At 35.2% G+C, this 19182-nt stretch overlaps 4 protein-coding genes and 1 long non-coding RNA gene across 5 annotated transcripts; 2 read left to right on the forward strand and 3 right to left on the reverse strand.

The window, feature by feature from the left end:
* Positions 1-1673: 1673 nt before the first annotated feature.
* Positions 1674-2675, reverse strand: LOC7497841 (subtilisin-like protease SBT2.5). The gene is made up of 3 exons (XM_002304514.4): positions 2508-2675; positions 2244-2391; positions 1674-2146 (listed from the first exon to the last, which is right to left on the reverse strand). Exons 1-3 carry the CDS (start codon positions 2582-2584, stop codon positions 2081-2083), a joined length of 291 nt encoding a protein of 96 aa, XP_002304550.2. The 5' UTR covers positions 2585-2675; the 3' UTR covers positions 1674-2080.
* A 4261-nt stretch (positions 2676-6936) lies between these two features.
* LOC7465311 (probable inactive receptor kinase At3g08680) lies at positions 6937-8908 on the reverse strand. Its single transcript, XM_002304515.3, has 2 exons — positions 8302-8908; positions 6937-7665 (listed from the first exon to the last, which is right to left on the reverse strand). The coding sequence occupies exons 1-2, from the start codon at positions 8738-8740 to the stop codon at positions 7097-7099; spliced, it is 1008 nt and encodes a 335-aa protein (XP_002304551.1). The 5' UTR covers positions 8741-8908; the 3' UTR covers positions 6937-7096.
* Positions 8909-11570: 2662 nt separating this feature from the next.
* Positions 11571-13028, forward strand: LOC18097054 (uncharacterized). The gene has a single exon (XM_006385732.3). The coding sequence runs from the start codon at positions 11819-11821 to the stop codon at positions 12785-12787; it is 969 nt and encodes a 322-aa protein (XP_006385794.1). The 5' UTR covers positions 11571-11818; the 3' UTR covers positions 12788-13028.
* A 280-nt stretch (positions 13029-13308) lies between these two features.
* Positions 13309-17969, reverse strand: LOC7497842 (probable polygalacturonase). Its single transcript, XM_002304516.4, has 5 exons — positions 17105-17969; positions 15572-15692; positions 14946-15120; positions 14270-14340; positions 13309-14034 (listed from the first exon to the last, which is right to left on the reverse strand). The coding sequence occupies exons 1-5, from the start codon at positions 17438-17440 to the stop codon at positions 13394-13396; spliced, it is 1344 nt and encodes a 447-aa protein (XP_002304552.2). The 5' UTR covers positions 17441-17969; the 3' UTR covers positions 13309-13393.
* Positions 13921-14191, forward strand: LOC127905124 (uncharacterized). Its single transcript, XR_008058839.1, has 2 exons — positions 13921-14057; positions 14145-14191. It is a non-coding gene; the product is annotated as an uncharacterized LOC127905124 (long non-coding RNA).
* Positions 17970-19182: the final 1213 nt, after the last annotated feature.

A 19182-nucleotide genomic window follows, 5' to 3' on the forward strand; every position in this document is an offset into this window, starting at 1 on the left:
TATTGATTTACTTTTAGGGATTTTATTTTACCTCTCCTCATAAATCATCATTTCAGTTTCAGCCTTCAATATTGAATTTGCTTTTTACGGGATTTTATTGTACCTCTCCTCATAAAGCACTATTAGAATAATGCTTTGTTTTTTTTTTCTTTGATTTTTTTTTCGAGTTATTTTTTTTTAATTTCATTCTTCAATATTAGATTTACTTTTTATGGGATTTTATTGTACTTCTCCTCACAAAATACTATTCATTGGAATAGTGCTTTGTTTTTTTTCAATCAATTCCTTTTTTTTTTCAAATTCATCCTTCAATATTGGATTTGATTTTTATTGGGTTATCCCAATCTCAGGAAAACAAATTACAGGTTTGGCGGGTTAACTCGATTGACTGAGTTTTTTTTTCTTTTTTTTAATTTATTTTTTCCTAATCTCATCATTTAATATTGGGTTGATTGAGAATTAAGTTTCATGATTAGTTTTGATTTACTTTCTATTAGATTATCTTAGCCTTATGTCCCAGGGATAGTGTTTAACGAGTTAAACCAAGTTGACTCATGTTATTTTTTATGTCCTTTTTTTAATTGATTTTTTCCAATTCAGCATTCAACATTGAGTTGGTTGGGAATTGATCAGTTTCATAATTTATTTTGATTTATTTTTCATGAGATTAACTTGGTTTCATGAAATAAACAACAAAATAATCCACCGACAATTAAGGTGCATTTCTGATAAAATAGGTGATGGAATATTCTGTCGGCAATTAAGGTTGCCGACGGAATTTTTGATGGCAAATGGACAGTAAAATCTAAATTTTTATGTGTAAATATATTGTTGGCAATACCATCAAAAAAAGGAAGTTCCGAAGGAATCAACGACGAAAAAAAATTCCCAACAAGCATCTTGACGACAACATGTTTCTATCAGCAATTCTATCGGTATCGTAATTGTCGACAAAAGTTTTTCATGGAATATTCCATCATCTTTTTTCAATTTTCTGGTGGTAATATATGATACGGTGAATTTATAGTAGGAGTTCTAAAAAAACACATCAATTAAACTCCACGTTTCTACTGTTATCCTTGTAATTCTACGTTAAACGAATCAATTTTTAAAGGCTAGTTGGGTAGGTGCTGGGGAGGAAAGATTCCACCCTTGGAGAGCTAAAATAGGTCAATGAAAAACACACATTTGCTACCGGCAGGGTGATTCAAGAACAAGATAGAATTTTAAGCCTAAATGACTGAAGGGCATTGACCATAAACAAGTACTGGAGTAGAAAATAGAGTCCCCACTCGTGCTGAAGCCAATTACCAAACATGTGATAGCAGTACCATATATATGACTGTTGTGTCAGCTGGCTTTTCATTTAACTTTGTTGAAAGTTGGAGCCATTTTCAAGTATGTTTGCCTTTTCCTTTACAGAAAAAGGGAGACGGAGAGGGAGACCCAATCCCCTAGCTACTCTACATATGAATATATTGAATAGTATAACCTGTCCTATCCCATCCAACGTGCATTATAGGAGCCTGTCTACCTTTTTGTCACTCACATTTGTTTGTATGTTGCAGGGAGGCAAAGATAATTTTGAGGGGCTTGCGGTAGGACAACTTCAAGTCTTCAATGCAAATACATGAATCCCCAGTAGCAGTAAAATCAAGATTAAATTGAAGTAGTTTTGAAGCACATAAAAATAAGTTTTTCCTGCATTCATTTTTATATCACTGATCTTCCAAAACTTAATACATTATATATAGATCCCAATACTTGCAGTACTACTGCCTGGTCATCATTAATGAAGATGTCCCATCTAGCTAACGAGAAAACAGGATTCCTGAGATAACATCCTGCTATCACTTAACACATATCTCTCTGGTATTCACCAGTATTATTATTATTATTATTATTATTATTATTATATATGATTATTATCATTTTTTTTGGTTTTTTGAGATCATAAGTAACCCCAGAGAAAATATCTCAACCTCCATGTACACGAATGAGTTTATAAACTCATGTGACACCAAATCTACCACAGCTCTTTCCTGGGTAGTGGATACCCTAGCTTCTAGCTTCTTAATAATTAATTCGGAAATTCTTGATTCTTCTCCACAACTCTCACCCCATTAGTAGATCTAAGCGCATTTGCCTGTTTTGAGTAGAGAAAAACAAACAAGAGAGAAAATGAGAAGCGAGTGTTTTGGACAAATACTCATTAAACAAACTACATGTTGCATAAAAGTCACCTGGTCTTCAGTGATTTCTACTGCAAAACCATCAACAATGATCAAAGATATTGTCTTCTTGTAGCTGCCATGCGCAAGGGTGTTTGCCAATAACTCATCATGCTTCCTGCTCAGATACATGTCGAGCTCATATGCTCCTCTCTTTGTCCTGTGATACACCAACAAGAAAAAGTTTAATGTTAGATAGCTAGCTAGAGATCCAAAGAATGATACAATGCATCTTATAATTAACATTTTCTAACTAATAATGTCATGATGACTGACCGATCATTTCGAATGCGCTCATATTCAGGATCATAGTCCATGAAAACAAAATATCTCTCCCTTTCTTTACTCCCCATTTCCTCTGCTTTCTTTGATCATATGATGCCTTTCAGCGATCCATACCTGGTAGCTATTTATATAGAGTTTCCGGCTTACTTTGGAGTCAAAAGAGAGGTTCACCTTTTTTTCTTATTGTGACGAAAAAATATTCACCAGAGGATAAAATAACAGTAGTGATTTCTTAGTCCTTCTAGTCTTAAATATTTTTTATCTAGCAGTAACTTTCATCTTTTTTCTTTTAGACTCGAATGATTCAATAGGATTTGAAGATCTGAATTTATAACGTGACCCTACCTGCTCTAGTGCTAGATAATGCTTAATTAACATCTTGACTAAGGAAGCACCGTCATTTGATTCGCATTTGGATCGAAGTTCCCGTCTAGGGTTAGTGGCACCAGTTAAAAAAAAAAAAAAAAAACTTGTGGAAGACAAGTGATCAGTTCATGCTACTTTAATTAACTACTTTAATAATTTAATCAATTATATATACTCTAATGAACAACTCTAGAGGGGCTCAATCATAAATTATATGCTCTCCGCCTCGTCAAATGGGATTTAACTCCAGAAGCCAGGTCATGAGGACGTCTTTTCTCATGAGTTTTAACTTGTTTTACTTTACAAAGGGCTTGTCTTCATCAAAATAAGAAGGTTGGATTTAATCTTGATAAACACAGTCGCGTCTGTGAACTGATATCTCTTGGTATACATGGGAGAGATAATATATGGTGAACGCAGGAAAAGATTGTGTTCCATCCGAGCTGTTGTTTCATGGAAATAGTAGCAATTTGGCTGATACTCACGACAAGTGTGACCTTTTAATTATTTGGTTGACAGACAAGAGCTACTGTTTGACAAGAGGCACTAAGGATACATGCATACACCAAAAATTCAAAAGAAAAGGTGATATGAGACTGATACCTATAAAGAGAAGCATACGGCCATTTAATCTTCTCCTTCATTTACCAATCATTTTTTACATGGGAGCGGAGATCGATCCAGCAGTCAAGACCCGATCATCCAGTCAAATAAATATTTTCCACCACATGGGTGCTCATTATATCCAAGTACATCATGCCACTGCTCCAGCCTCAAGCCTAGATAGATCATGTTTTTCTAATCAATCCTACTGTTTGTTATAAATGACACTAGGATGCCCTGCTATTTTCGAAGCTACAATGATGGCCCCCTCTTTGAATATTGAATTTTTTTGGTCTGTGAATAGTTTGTGTGGGGAATTATCACACACGTATAGTACTGTATAAGAGTTTAAAAGAAAAGATGAGGAAAAAATAAGAAAGAAAGAAGGGTAGAGAAGATGAGGTTTCTTTTAGTTTCAGATACTATTTGATGATCATGGATGATGCATCTGGACTTCTGAGAAATTTAGGGTTAGAGTTGAAGGGAAACATTTCTACATTTAGAGGGATTAAACTAATTTATAGGATCCTCAGCCCTCTTCAAACCCATCTTATTTCCTTACCGGAAAAAAAAACAACAGGAAAAGAAAAAACAAATACCAAATCAAAAGAATTGCACAGCTCATTAACTTTCCATTCCATTGATTTCGAAAGGGTCGTGTTCCCTTTGGAGCAAATATTTACAAGGATATTGTGGTACGTACATCAACTTCAGTTTGTAATTGTATACTACATAGTCTTGGGATTAAAAGAAAATCCATCCTTAATGCCCTGACTATATATGAATTGCGTCAGCTTAAACACCTCCATTTTCAAGAAGTCAAAAAAAAAAAAAAAAACACCCAACCTAGACCAAGTAATAAGCTGGCTAAGAAGTACGGATACGATATTTTAGAATTACCGAAACTATTTTTACAGTTTTAAATTTTGCAGTTGACTCGCGCTTTGTGGTGGGTTGGATAATTCGTTTTTGCAAAAAAATAAATATGTAAGTTTTTTTTCCCCCTCAAGGAAAGCTACAGTGATCCCTACGAGTAGGTACAGATTCCATGTACAGTCTGCAACAATATGTGGTGGGCCACCACCATCTGAACCTCCATGTGTCAAAGAGATATGGTTGGAAGGTAGGGGACGACCGCTGGAGACACAGAGGATGCTGGGCATGAAAGAGTGTGGGAGTACGTGTGCAGTTTTGGTTGGTAAATAAAATAAAGGCACTGAGGGGAGAGGAGACAGTTCTGTACGCTCGTGTGTTTGGTATTTGACAGCTGTCAGTCACATGGGGTCCGCTGACTTTAATGAGGCTCTGGTCAGTAGAAGAATCCACACGAGAAAAGCTGCAGCGCAGAGACCTAGCAACACTGAACCAATGGGAGTGTGATTCTCTGCCTGCTACTCCTGCTATTCTACTGTCAACTTGCCACCTCTCAGGGCCCACAATGCTGTCAATGTCATTGCCCCCCGGACCTGATTTCATCACTAAATATTGTTTTTGTAAGCTCTGTGTGTGTGTGTGTGTGTGTTATAAAAGGTTAAGATTTACAAACGAAGTGTTAAGAATGTTAAATAATATTAAAAGATGAAATATTAAGGATGTTTGAAGGGTCACAATAAAAATCAAATCAAGTCTTAAATTAAATTAAATATGATTATAAGAAATTAAATAATTTATATTTATGGTCTAAAACAAAATTGAAGGGGATGAAAAAAAAAAGAATATAATAGTGTTAAATTGTAAAAAAAGGAGGTAAGGGAACAAAACTAAAAGAAAATCCCCCCCTCCCTCCCCAAAGTTGAAACTTAACTCAAAAATTAAAATTTAACCTCCATTAAAAATTCTCCCGAACTTAAGTAAAGGCGTGAAAAATTACAAGGGTGAGTTTTCACCCCTTCACTCTCCTACCAAGCATGTCCTTAAAAAAATTAAAATAGCAATGTTCCACTCCAAACTTTATACACCCGATATTAATTATATATATAGTTTTTAAGAAATTTCAATATGAGTCTTAGTCGTTGAAGGAAAATGATAAATAGCAAGAACAAATTGAAAAGATTGAGTCATTAATTGGATCACATAATCTTAACATGGGATTCAATGATAGATTATGTAAATCTTAATGGTCAAGATCACTCATAGTTGAATTATTTTTCATCTTTTAAAGAGATTTGTGATCAGATACCATCTCGTACATGGAAATTTGGAAAAATTAATAAATAGGAGAAAAACAAGAAAAAATGAAAGAAAAATAAATAAGGAAAGGGCATTCCTTTAATTAATTCAGTATCTATATATATATTTAATGACTACGTACGGATGACATGGCAACTTTTTTCAATATTTGAACATTTTAGACTAAGTTTAGACAAATGAGAATTCCAACTAGTAGAGAGACAAAATTATGTCTAAGCAAACTATGCAGATTTTGTCATCTTTAACAGTTGATGATCGATCTGATTTAGAGTAGAGAACTATTGAATGTACCGACCAGAGAGCAAGTTGATTAATTTTTATTAAGGATTTTGTCTTCTCGAGCTAATAATTAGCTTTTCAATATATATATATATGTATTGTATTGTATTGTATTGTGTGTTGTATTGTACTCTTGTATTTGACGTATTCCTCTGTCTTTGGTTTTGTTTCAGGCTTTCAGGGCTAATTAACTTGCAAATTCCTTTTTTATTATATTATGTCTCATCTTCTCTCCAACAGAAAATGTTTGTTATTTTAGCTTAGACAGTGATTTTTTTATTTTATTTTATTTATTTTATTATGAGCATGTATACATGTAAAACACAATTTTATTTTATTTTCTTACATATTCATATGTAGAAGTAAAGTAGACATATATAAAGATTAAAAATATACTTCAGAAATTAGAATTACAAGTAAACTACATTAATAACATAACCTTGTCACTTGTTGTAGCTAGTAAGAACAATGCCTAAAATAAGGAAACAAATATGTGAGTACTGATTAAAATCTACAAATAATATTTAGTCAATCTTTTTCTTATATATATATAATATCGATTTTAGGAACAATAGAGAGTATCTTTAATCATAATATCCGGCAAAGTCTTAGCAATAACAGACAGTGATGCATGAAAACAACATGAAGTTAGGGTTTTTGTTTCGGCTTCTCACAATTGAAACCTTTATTTTATTTAAATAATTTAAATGAAATCTCAAGATATAATTTATATTATTTTCTAATATATCTTCTTAAGTGAAAACCTTTAAATTTTAAACTTATAAAAGTTTATATTACCTTGTGTTTATTTTTTATCAAATAGATATGATGAGATTCAAACTCGTAATCGTTTGATCATCAAAATTCTGATAACATATTAAAAAATCATCACAACTTAATAATTTAAATTATTAAATAAAATCTCAAATATAATTTAAATTTTTCTCTAAATCAATAAAAACATCTCTCTGCCACCGTAAGTCATAATAATCAACAAGTCTGCTTGCATTTATGCAGCCTCGTAGACACGCATGCAAATTTATTCGTTCTATTTTTATAATAATAATAATAATAATAAAAAGAAAAAAAAACATTTGTTTCCTTTAAAACATTACACGTAAAGCTGCAAGCAATTATTCGATCTATTTAATCAAAAGTACATCTCCAAGACGCCTCAAGGTCTGTTCTATTGGAGGCCTAGCTTCCGGCACCTTGTCTGCACATTTCAATGCAATATCCAAAACAAGCAAAGCTTGCTTCCTTTCTTTGCCCTCCACAATAAATTCAAAAAACTCGATATCACCTTTCTTTATCTCTTCCATTCTTTCCATTACGCCATTCCTGAAATCTCTAACTCTTGGCCCTCCTAGCATGTCCAGCAATAAAATACCAAAGTTGAGAATATCACTTTTCTGACTCAATTTGTTGGTGTAAGGACTTTCAGGCGAGGGGGGCGGCTTTCTTTGCCAAGTATCGGAAACTTCCTCCAGTTCTCCAGCCAGTTGAGTGAGGCCGTAATCGGACAAGCGGGCGGTGAAGTTAACAGTTATCATGACATTGGAGGATTTTATGTTCCCGTGCACGTTCATCAGCATGTTCTTTTCATACGGAGGGTATTGTGTGTGAATAAATGTAATTGCTTGTGCAATGTCTAGAGCTATTCTTAGCCTTTGATTCCAATCCAAGGCAGTGTGACCGCATTCCCTTCCACCTCAATTAGTCAACAAATAGGGCATAAAAACAGATTCAGTTCACAGATATTTCTCTCTTCAAAGCATCAAGTCCAATTTTTCCAGAAGGAATTTTTATCCTAGGCAATTCAAAAATAGCCTGAGTCTTTTGAAGTTTGAACCGAAGTAATTATCTCTTTCGAATAAAAAAATTTTTATATAAAATCTCAGAATTATACATGAACTAATGTGGCAAGTGTTGTATACATGATCGTAACTCTTCGTATGAGTGGGACAATATCATTAATTTGCATCAAATTAAATGCTCTCTTGTAGCTGTAAAATTTTTCTTCATGATTTTTTTTTTCTTTTGTATAGTCTTAATTATCGTATTTCATAATGTTCTGTTGATGTTGTTTAAAAAAAAATCCAATTTCTATCAATTAAGATAAATGAAGATTATTCTAAAGAAAAAAAAGAAAAGGAAAGGAAAATTAATTCCCATGAAATTCATCACTATCATGATGTGGCTTAATTTTCTCTTATAATCACCCTGGCATGATCACTTTAGGCATCAAGCAATCATTACTCATTGAAAAAACAATTTCAAAAGAAAAAGGAATAAATATATGTATAAAGTATTGAGCTATATATTGTAAAGGTGTTTGTAAACTCACCAGCGAGCAAGTCAGCAAGGCTTCCCATGGGGAAATAATCAGAGACAACAAACTTGATCCTCTTTGTGTATAGGTAAGCAATGACAGGGACAAGATATTCACACCTCTTGCTCACCTGAGCTAACCTCTCGATTCTCTTACCAAACTCACGCCTCCTAACACGCAATGCCCTAAACCTCTTCAGTGCATAAACTTTGCCTCGTAACAAAACCACCTTTTCAGTCATCCCTAAAGGGCTCTCTCCCATGACACCAACAGAAGCCCTTAAGGTCTCCCTTAAGCTCAGGCGGGACACACTTTCTCCACAAAAAAACAAAGGCCGATCATCCATGAACCCTACTAGGCAATCTTCAGAATCTAGCATCGACGTCCCTGATTTGCTTTCATTATCTCCGTGTTTAGGGCTCTTTTTGGGCTTGGTAAAGGCTCTCGATAACATTCTTTTGAGACTTCGAGAGGTTTGTGAAGAAAATGTGTGGTTTTCTTTGGTTTAAGCTGGTTTCTCTTCCGACTAGTTTGACAATATTGGTTATTTTTATAGAAAATATCGAGTCTAGGGTGCTGGCACTTTGTTTTCTTTTTATGGTCCAAAAATTGAATCTTGAGGAAAATTCTTCAATAAGTTTTGATTCGTTAAACCGGCTTTGGGGAGAACATTATATAATCTTGTCACTAAAATTTTTATTGGCTATGATGGCTTTGGGGACGTCTTTATAATTTGTTTGGTGTGGACTTGTATCGAGTGCAGCTAGATCCATGGAGTCTTTTCCTATCACTGAATTCATCACGGCTGGAAATTAAAAAAGTATTTGCACGACCGTCCGATCTGAGAGTGGAAGGGCCAAGGAGCAGCTAGGATTCGAGGAGGATCGGATCAACTGGGTGTTTCTGAAAAGCATGGCATGTAAATGAACCACGGGCAAAACAGGACATGCTCAGATCCCAGTAATTGGGCTTTCCAAAACTTTTTTTGAAGGCCCAAGCCTGGTCATACACTTTTTTTAATTGGAAAATGAACCAACTTTCCTTCTTCTTTTTTTCCTAGTTCGGCCCAGTTAATCCATTAGAATTTACGGCCCAGCTAAATTTTAGGATTAAAAAAAAATGATGATGATGATTAGAATGATTCTCCCTTTTAAAAAAATAATTTTTTTTGATAGCATGCATCTAGACTTGAGGATCTGATGGAGTAATTAGAGATGCGTGTGTTTATAGAGGTGAGAAAAAAATTAAAAAAACTGAATTGTAAAAAAAAAAAGATTAAAATTTTGAAAAAACTAACAGGTTCGGTTTTGGTTTTATAAATTTAAAACTGAAAAAACCAAATCGAACCCAAACCGAAAAAAAACTGAGCCAAACGGAGCCAAAACCGAGCCAAATCGGTTTAAACCGGTTTTGTCATAAAAACCGAACCAAACCGAAACTGGCCTGTTTGAACTAGTTTTGGTTCGGTTTTGGTTTTTTTTTTTAAATCGGTTTGGTTACTTTTTTTATATAAAAATCGAACCGAACTGAAAATAATTACCCATACATACTCCACTTTTTAAAATTTTAAAATTTAAATTCTAGAGTCAATAAGTAAATGGATTTTTTTAAAATTATTTTTAAACGCGTAGGTTAACAAGGAAGCATACTCTTAAGATAGTTTGAGAAAGGAAATTGATTTTTTTAGTTTAACGTGGGTGTCCGGGCCAGCTTGTGCGCACCTCGACTAATTCCACTGGCCCTAAAGTTAACGACCATGTAAGCCTCCAGTGGCCATCATATGAGCAACCACAGGGCTCGAACTTGAGTCCACAGAGGAAGCAAACATCTTGGTCCCAAACTTTTACCACTGAGCCATCACCTAGATAATTATCTAATTAATTTTAATTAATATATAAATTGATCTGAAAATAATGGAGACATGTTATCTAATTAAACGAAACTAGGATCTTGACCATGAAGTATGAACAATATAATTATATGACAGATAGTTTCCAACTTTACACGCAACCCATTATGCCAGGTGGACTTTATTGAAAAGAGACCACCTTAACGCGTTCCTTTTTTAAATAACCCATTATGCCAGGTGGAGTTTTTAATTCCGGAATGACGTCAGTTTGCACGCCTTTATTATAAGCCCCACGTTCTGCTTGGACCTTGTTGGATGATGATCCTATTTCTCCTTTTCAGGTACAGTGCTAGTTTGATTTTACACATTTTAAAAGTGTTTTTTTTTAAAAAAAATTAATTTTATTTTTTATTTTTTTTAATTATTTTAATGTGTTAATATCAAAAATAATTTTTTAAAAATAAAAAATATATTATTTTGATTTATTTCAAAATAATACTTTAAAAAACATTCGATACTATAATACCAAACTAGCTCGCGATCTTACACATTCGAGAGTTATTGAAAGTTGGAGTTGCCGATTATAAGCATGATTTAAAAAAAAAATAGCTTAGTAAAACATTTAGAAAAAAAATATAGGTTTAAAAATATTTAGGAAATAGCATAGCTTGAATACGATCGTGTTTTTTAGTATTATTTTTATACAAGATCGTTATTCTCAATAAGGGTTATTTAGTTATATTTTGAAACGTCTTAAGATTGAAAATCCAATGATTAAGAAAGAGAGAGGAGATGAGATGATGTGATAGGAAAGAAAAATTAAAAAGAAAAAGAAAGAATGAGTCATCATGAACACATCAAGACTCTGTTTGTACACACATAATACCGTTAAAAAATTCTCGACATGACGATTCTAACTACACATGAAATATCACCAAACAAAATCATAAATAACCATAAATTAACCTCACCAGGTCTTTCAAAGTTTGGTTAGAATCCTCTCGTTAAGATATTTGTAATAGTAATAAGTGTGTCATAAATAGAGTATTGATTTCTTCCTGGTGACGCATTTTTTCTTTCTCATTTTTCTAAATTCTTATCTCTTATGTCGAATTAGTTTATCTCATCTTTCTTTTCTAGTCATCAAATTTTGAATCTCATTTCTTAACAATTAATTTTTTATAAAATTCTGGTTTGATTTTTTTCATTTTAATTAATTTGAATAAAACATGAATTTTAAAACAACCAATACTATGATATTTTGCTAATACTTTTTTAGAACTACGTAGAATGGTAAAAATACGTGGCCCATTGGTTGTATGGTAACGGTAGATATACGGGACAGCACCTACAATTAATGGCATGAATGTAATTAACTGGCCAAACCCACCCTGGATGAGAGCACACCCTCTGGTCAACGCACAACAAATTTCTCATACACGCAAACTGTATCCCAATCTTACCATTCTCAACAAAATAAAGAAGTAATACTCTTCTTCCCTTAGCACCAGCCCCTTGATCAATTCAACACACAAATCCGATCGACAAGCGAATCCTTTCTTTCTCCATTCCCACTGGTCGGCATACCGTCTTGCCCGCTGCCCGCCTTTTTCCCTCCTTTCCCACTAGCCCCCTCGTTCTATATAAACCTCCACACATTGACCATAACCTTTTAATCTCAAAATGTTCGTCAAACTCACCGTCACCGTTCTTTTCTTTCTATGCGCCGTCGCTTATTCTCGTACTCCGTCAGATCTACCAGATGGGGACTTCACTCTACCCGAATTACCAAGATCCGATCCGAAAGCCACGCCTGTTCTCTTCCTCCCAAGCCAGAAACCCGAAACTAGTGAGCCCGCAACTGAAATAAAGTATCCAGCTGATGTAGAAATCGAGGAGCAAAAGGAACCAGGATCGTCATCAACGGAGGTGAAGACGGAATCGATTGAGACAGCGGTGCCGCTAACAGTCGTGACTTTCCGTCCAACAAACCTTCACTTCTTGCCTCGACGCCCGTTACTCCCGGTACGCCATCGTCACGGATGCCGTCACGGGCACAATATGATGAAGCCGCGTTTCTACGGTAATGATATGGTTGTATCCGGTGAGAAGGATGATGGTTTTGAACTTGGTGATCATCAGGCGACACGTGGCGTTGTTAGGCAGATTCCTGCTAGGTGGACCAGGTTTCACCATGGGGGTCAGAGGTTTTCTTTCTATGATGACGTGGCAAATGGAGAGGAGAGGGAGTGGGGCCACAAGAAGCATCACAAGCACCACCATGTTGAAGGAGAAGAGGAGCATGAGCATGAGCATGAGCATGAGCATGAGGAGCATGATCATGAGCATGATCACGAGGAGCATGAGCATGAGCATGAGGAGCATGATCATGAGCATGATCACGAGGAGCATGGGCACGGGCACGGGCACGGGCACGATCACGAGCATGAGCATGGGCACGATCACGAGGAGCACGGGCACGGGCATGAGGAGCACGGGCACGAGCATGAGCACGAGGAGCATGAGCATGAGCATGGGCATGGGCATGGACATGAGCATGAGGGGCATGGGCATGGACATGAGCATGAGGGGCATGGGCATGAATGGGGATTGTTCAAGGGGATTCGCAAGTTTTTGAAGCATAATTTTTGAGGAGATTTGGAAGGTATTAATGTTATTATAAATATATTATGGGGGTGTTTAAGTATGTGTATTGTATTGTTTTGTGTTGTGGTTAAGTAATGTAAATTACATCGGCATCCTATGAGATGTATCGTAGAATACATGTTTTAGTTTTAGTAGAAACTTTTAAATAATGCTGCTGCTGCTGCTGCTGCTGCGGCGGCGATGTTGCAGCAATTGATATATGAATTTTACTATATTTTGTGCTCTATCCACCGCATATTTTTTTAGCCAATTAGACTCTACCCTTCTAATTGATCATAGCGCAAACGTTGAGAGAGATGTTCTTGTGCAGAAATTATGTGTGCCGGTAAACCTTTTGATAGCTTTCAGCATTTTATGGGTTTCGTGTGCTGGAACTGATAAATACCGAAACTTGATAGAAGATGATGTATGTATAGCATGAGGAGAATATCTTAGCCATAGATGAAGCCTAAGGACCCATTAAGATAAAGAGAGTGGTGTTTTAGAAATACCCTGTAAGCAATATCAACGTAGAAATAAAGGCATTTTGAATAACTTCTTGTGAGTTTTATTGCATCACATTAAGAAAAACGAAAGAAATACACGAGGATCTCAAAAGTGATCGGAACAAGAACCAGTTTGATGAGGGCTGGTCAGTTCAGAACAAGGCCATGGGCTCACCAGGAGGGCAGATCCGCTTACATCGGAGCATTTCCAAGGAGAGGATCGGGGCCCTGGTACACCATGAAGGTTGATGTTAGAGAGACAAATCCCCGTGAAAGGGGAGTTCTTCAAGCCTTGTATTGAACCTGGCTGCTGAACCTTCTCACCCCATATGCTTTTAAGGGTGATGCCATAAACAACTGGTAGAGCATTAGGGTTGAAACTATCATCTGGGTGGTCACCAACATCTCCTGCTATCTTTATACCCTTTCGAACATTTTCCATGTACACATCAGTGACTGTGATGTTTTTAATGAATCCTCCCCTTCCAATGTTTGTTTTGATATGTATGCCAACTCCCATATTGTAGAGGTTTACGTTTTCAACCAGGACATTCTTCACTCCGCCTGAGGTTTCACTTCCCACTGCTATTCCAGAGAATGGGGATGATCCTGTTATCCTCCGGATAGTGATGTCGGAGCTTGGGCGACCATAAGCGATTCCGTATTCATCCCATCCGCTTTTTACAGCTACAAGATCATCTCCAGTGGAAATGTATGAATCTTCTATGCAGACGTTAGAGCTTGAATCTGCGTTGAATTATTGATGAATTGTAAGAATTAAGGTTCAAGAGATACGTTCATCATTCCATTCCTTACACTAACCAGTTTGTGTAACTTGTAGCTCAATATTAAAACAGGTACATGTACATATCTCCCCGAAGCAAAAGTGACGGTAAACTTAGATGCTACGTGCGTAAAACATCAACCAGCAGCATGACAAATTACATAGCAATAATAATAATTAATAGATCGTAGAATGTACCTGGATCAATTCCATCGGTATTGGGAGAATCCAGGGGAGCCAAGATGGTAACATATCGAATAACAACGTTACTGCAAAGAACAAAGAAATATCATATAAATTAACTTGTGAGCCCCAAAAAATCAGCTGCATCAGGTTAACAGCAGTCAGTACTAAAATTATCTATTCAATTCATCATTCAAGTTTATTTTTGACAAAATGACATGTATGAGAGTGCTCCCACCAATTTCTTCTCTACAGCCACATACTGATTCCCAACCACCTAAACAGTTGCTCGTCGCGAGCTCTAGAGAAACTTGGATACCACAGAAAAGAAGAAAATCTGCTTCGGTAATAATCAAATTGAATATGGACTTAAAAGCCAAAAACCAAAAGTTTTACATCAAATACATGGATAGAGCTTCAGCTACTGAAGATGATTAGTAGGACCATCTGGATATCCACAAGACTTGTAAAAGTAATTATTAACTGTCCAGGATGATCAAAGATTCAGAATGTCATGCGCATCAGTTGTACATGATTGTATCTTGTCTTTAAAATTTTAAGATATACTTTGGAACTGATTAAAGAGTTAAAGCTGATGTCAATCTACAATGAGGGCATTGCCAGCACAGTCAACTCCTTCAACATTAAAGAGAAAGAACTATAAATGTAAAAACCTATCTTCGATTATTACCGTGAATAAACAGGGTGAATGTTCCAAAAGGGAGAATTGCGGAAAATCACGTTGGAAATGATTATGCCTCTTGAATTTACAAATTCAACGAGATTAGGTCTTGTAAAAAGAAGAGTTCTCTGCCTCCACATGTTCCACCAGACATCTCCTTGGCCATCAATTGTCCCATTCTCACCTAAAAAACAGCAGCTTTTTGAGCATCACACGTATAATACAAAACACAATGTCATCAGGTATTAAGACAGGAAAATCTAAGTAAGCCCCGTGTATTATTCTCATCTCAAAACCAAGCGATTTAAGGTCATTATGCCGATTACATACATATAAGTTTAGAATTGTAAAGAAGAGAGCAGCACCAAAAACAATTGAAGCTGATATGCCAACCAAATCCCTCAAAGTGTAATACATCTTCTTCTCAAGCTTTTCAACTTCAAACTTAAACAAGATTGCAATATATCCATGAATTTGAAACAACAATAGAATACCTAGATTATTTAAACCTCACTGGAGCAATTTAAACTAAAACTGAACCTAAATATCTCACCGAAAATCCATGAATCAAAATGCAATCTACGATGCTTAAATTACAAAGGAGGCATCTGCTAGACCCTACGGTTGAAACCAACCTGTGATGATGACATCTTGAAGTCCATCTCCATGAATAAAGCTCATATACCTTCCGCCAAGGCGCTCTCTCCCTCTTCCATAAGATGGCAGAGGAGCAATTAAGGGCCAGTTCCCAGTATCCTGAAGCAACAGGCAAGAAAAAAGAAAAAAGACCAGATTCTCATCCCAAATCCCATAAGCACAAGCTATCGAATATTATAATCATTTTTATTTTATTTTTAATCAAAACCACTATGGTTACAAACCAAAAGGAAAAGACTAGCAGCAGTAAAGTTTTCTCCCATAATTTCATAAGGAATGCATTCAAGTTCTACAGTTCATTATAAATTTCTAGTATAAGAATTGAGTTCCATTTATATGATTAGTTCTCGTGCATCAAACAAATACACTACTAAAAAGCCATTACTAAATATTTGGGATCGGACAGCATAAAGCCACCATTGCTGTCGGCAGGAAAAAATGTGATGCAGTCATAGCTTATGGCGGTTAATGACCTTCGACACTTATCAATTCTTTGCAATCCTTTATCTTTAAAAAAAAAAAAAAAGAAGGGAAAAAAACGTCACCTTGTTGTTAACTATAAATTAATGGACATCACTTTGGATTAGTTGTGACATTATTTACCAAGATGAAACCTCGAGGGTGACTTTATTGTTTGCTACAAACAGCGTCACTATCATATTTAACAATTAACTCCATCCACAACTATTCTTTGGTTATGGAGCTAACAACATCTAAGCATAGAAAAAGCCATGACATGACATGACTTGCCAGCTATTTGGCTGCCCCCAACGATTCCATCCATCGTAGTTGTTTAACACATATAAATGTAAGCACATGCAACCCATACACAAAACTAGACCCACCATTTTCTTTTCTCTATCCACAGCTGGACGCGCAACAGCTTATGCTAATCCCTTCACTTTGCTCTTCAAAATCTAATTGCTCATTCAGAATCAACCCCGCCCCCGCCCCCGCTCCCGCACTCAAGTAATAACGACGATCATGATGATAATAATAGTAATAAAGCCACCATTAATCGACAGCTTAATCATGTAGTAATTAGTTCATGAGAAATAATTGTGGCACGAATTTCGTGCAACGAATTCATGACTACCCTTTGATCTGGATGGTCCCGCTAGATCAATGGTGGCCATGAATTCGTGTCACAATCATGGCATGCACGATTCTTACTCCCATATCTAATTGACCGATACTAATTAATAATCGCATCCCTTCAATAATCACTCAATTTATGTTAACGACATTCATATATTGTGAGTGGTCACACAAAGTAAGACACACATGAACCTGATCCATGTGAATTAAACTAATGACATTAAACCAGAGTCAAATTGAAAATGATAGTAATTTTTTTTTTATTTGGCAAAAACATGATATCTACCATCAAATATCAATTGCATGAAAGAAAAGACTCCTAGAGTAACTATGCCTAATTAGCATCAGTTATGAGAAACAGGTAAAGACCAATTAAACAAGACTTAAACGCGATCTAATCAAAGATTAATTACCTGGGTTGCTTTAATAACAGCACCTCTAGCCAAGTAAAGAGTCATATGGCTAGTAAGATTAAAGCTTTCTGTTAAATACACCCCGGGAGGAATATAAAGCAAGGTGCCGCCTCTTCTTCTCAAATGCTGAATCCTATAAACTGCCTCTCTAAATGCCTTTGTATTGAGTGTCTTGCCATCACCGACACCACCAAAATCAGCTATGGATATCTTGTCATTCCGGAGCCTCATCGGTACTATTCCCGAGCAGGTTACCACTTCCCCAACTGTAATACAACTTAAAAAAGATACCGAAATGGTAAAAACAAGAAGAAAAGAAACCAAGAAGCTTGGCATTTTCGTGAAGTTTAGTGAGAACGCAAAGAGAGAGTACAAAGGGAAAGATACAAAGATGGGTTTTATGGGATTTTTGTTTACTGGGTTTGGTTGACAGATCTGGAAATGAAACAAAGAGAAAGGAACAGAGAAGGAATGTTAATGGAGATTAAAGAAATAGAGGGGGGGCACTGTAAAGTAAAGTACTTAGTAGAGCACGAGAGAGAGGGTGTTATTTAGTGAGGAAAAAGTGGCATGAAAGGAGGAGTTTGTCTAAGAGTGATTGTCTTCTTCTTCAACAGGAAAATGGAGTGAGAGTCAGGGTGGAGGAGAGGCAGCAGGTGGGTTAATAAAGGAGACGCATCGCTGGACTTGGCGAGCCGTTTAGGAAGAGACAGGATTCGTAACATTTATTAATCTATTTACCGTTATTTATGGAATATCTAAGACTTTGGACATTATTTTGTGTTCTTGTCTATTGTTATACACTCTTATTTTCTGAATTTAATTTGCCCTTCCAGCGAGTCTCTCTGGAAATCAGCTAGACTAGCAAAAAAAAACAAGAAGAAGATATTGGATAGTTCATCTTACTTGGCCGCGTCCCAACCCAGGCATGCCTCACTTGGTTCCAGTGGTTCGAGGCCTGGGCCTAGTTCTTTTCCTTCTTTATTTTTCTACCTTTTCCAATATAAATATAGTTTTCCTTTCTTATATATTTTTATTATAAAATGTTATTCATCGTTCAATCAGATTAGAATTAAATAAAAATTAAAAAATTAAGAGCAAGTTTATTATTATAGTAGCGATTGTTTTTCAAAATATTTTTTATTTAAAAATACATCGAAATAATTCTTTTAAAAAAAATATTATTTGTTTTACATCAGCACATCAAAATAATCTAAAATTACAAAAAATAATAATTTAAAGTAAATAAAAAATTAATTTTTTTTTCCAAAAACACTTTTGAAACGCAAAAACAAACCAACTCTAAAATAAATTATAAACTTTTCCTAATATATGCAATAAAAAATGAGTTAATCAAGGTAGAATAAATAGTATTTTATATAAAGTTACATTAAAAATAAAAATAACTAATAAATAAACAACCTACTGAATGAATAATGTTTTTCAAAATTCAAATAATAAAATTAAAATAATTAGGAAAATAGTAATTTCTTCTTAATGAAGAATGAATATCACTACTAAAAAATTATTAAATAAGTAAAATACACATAATAATGAAATGAGAAAACAAATATCTAGTGTGCTGTATAATGACAAAATAATACAGATAAAAGAAACTTCTTAATATTTTATATTCGTGATAATCTAATTTTATTTTAGAGCATTAATTTTATTTTATTTGAATTAAAAACTACCAGAAAAATGTTATATTGTTAACTTGAAGGATAAAAAAAAAATCTTTACATTAAGTTTATGATAAAATTTTAATTTATAACACCCAAAAAAACCCTTTTATATTGCTAAATAATACTTGTATATAAACATAAAAGGGGGCTTCACATCACCTTGGCTTGATAGTTACAGTCGTCAAGCTTCACTTCCTGTGCTTTTGTAGTTTTGCGGTCACCTGACTTTTCTTTTACTGACTTTTTTCCGTTCCCTAAATTTCTTTATCCAGTTTTGCACCTTTATAGCTTTATATAAAGCTCGGGTGAGTGGGGAGCCAAGGTTTATGCTTTGACAAAAGACCAGAGGCCCGGAGGCTCACCAGTCACACAGATTTCTATCCTTGTCGAGCC

Source organism: Populus trichocarpa, chromosome 3 (assembly GCF_000002775.5).
Source record: "Populus trichocarpa isolate Nisqually-1 chromosome 3, P.trichocarpa_v4.1, whole genome shotgun sequence".
In the NCBI taxonomy this organism is placed as follows: domain Eukaryota; kingdom Viridiplantae; phylum Streptophyta; class Magnoliopsida; order Malpighiales; family Salicaceae; genus Populus; species Populus trichocarpa.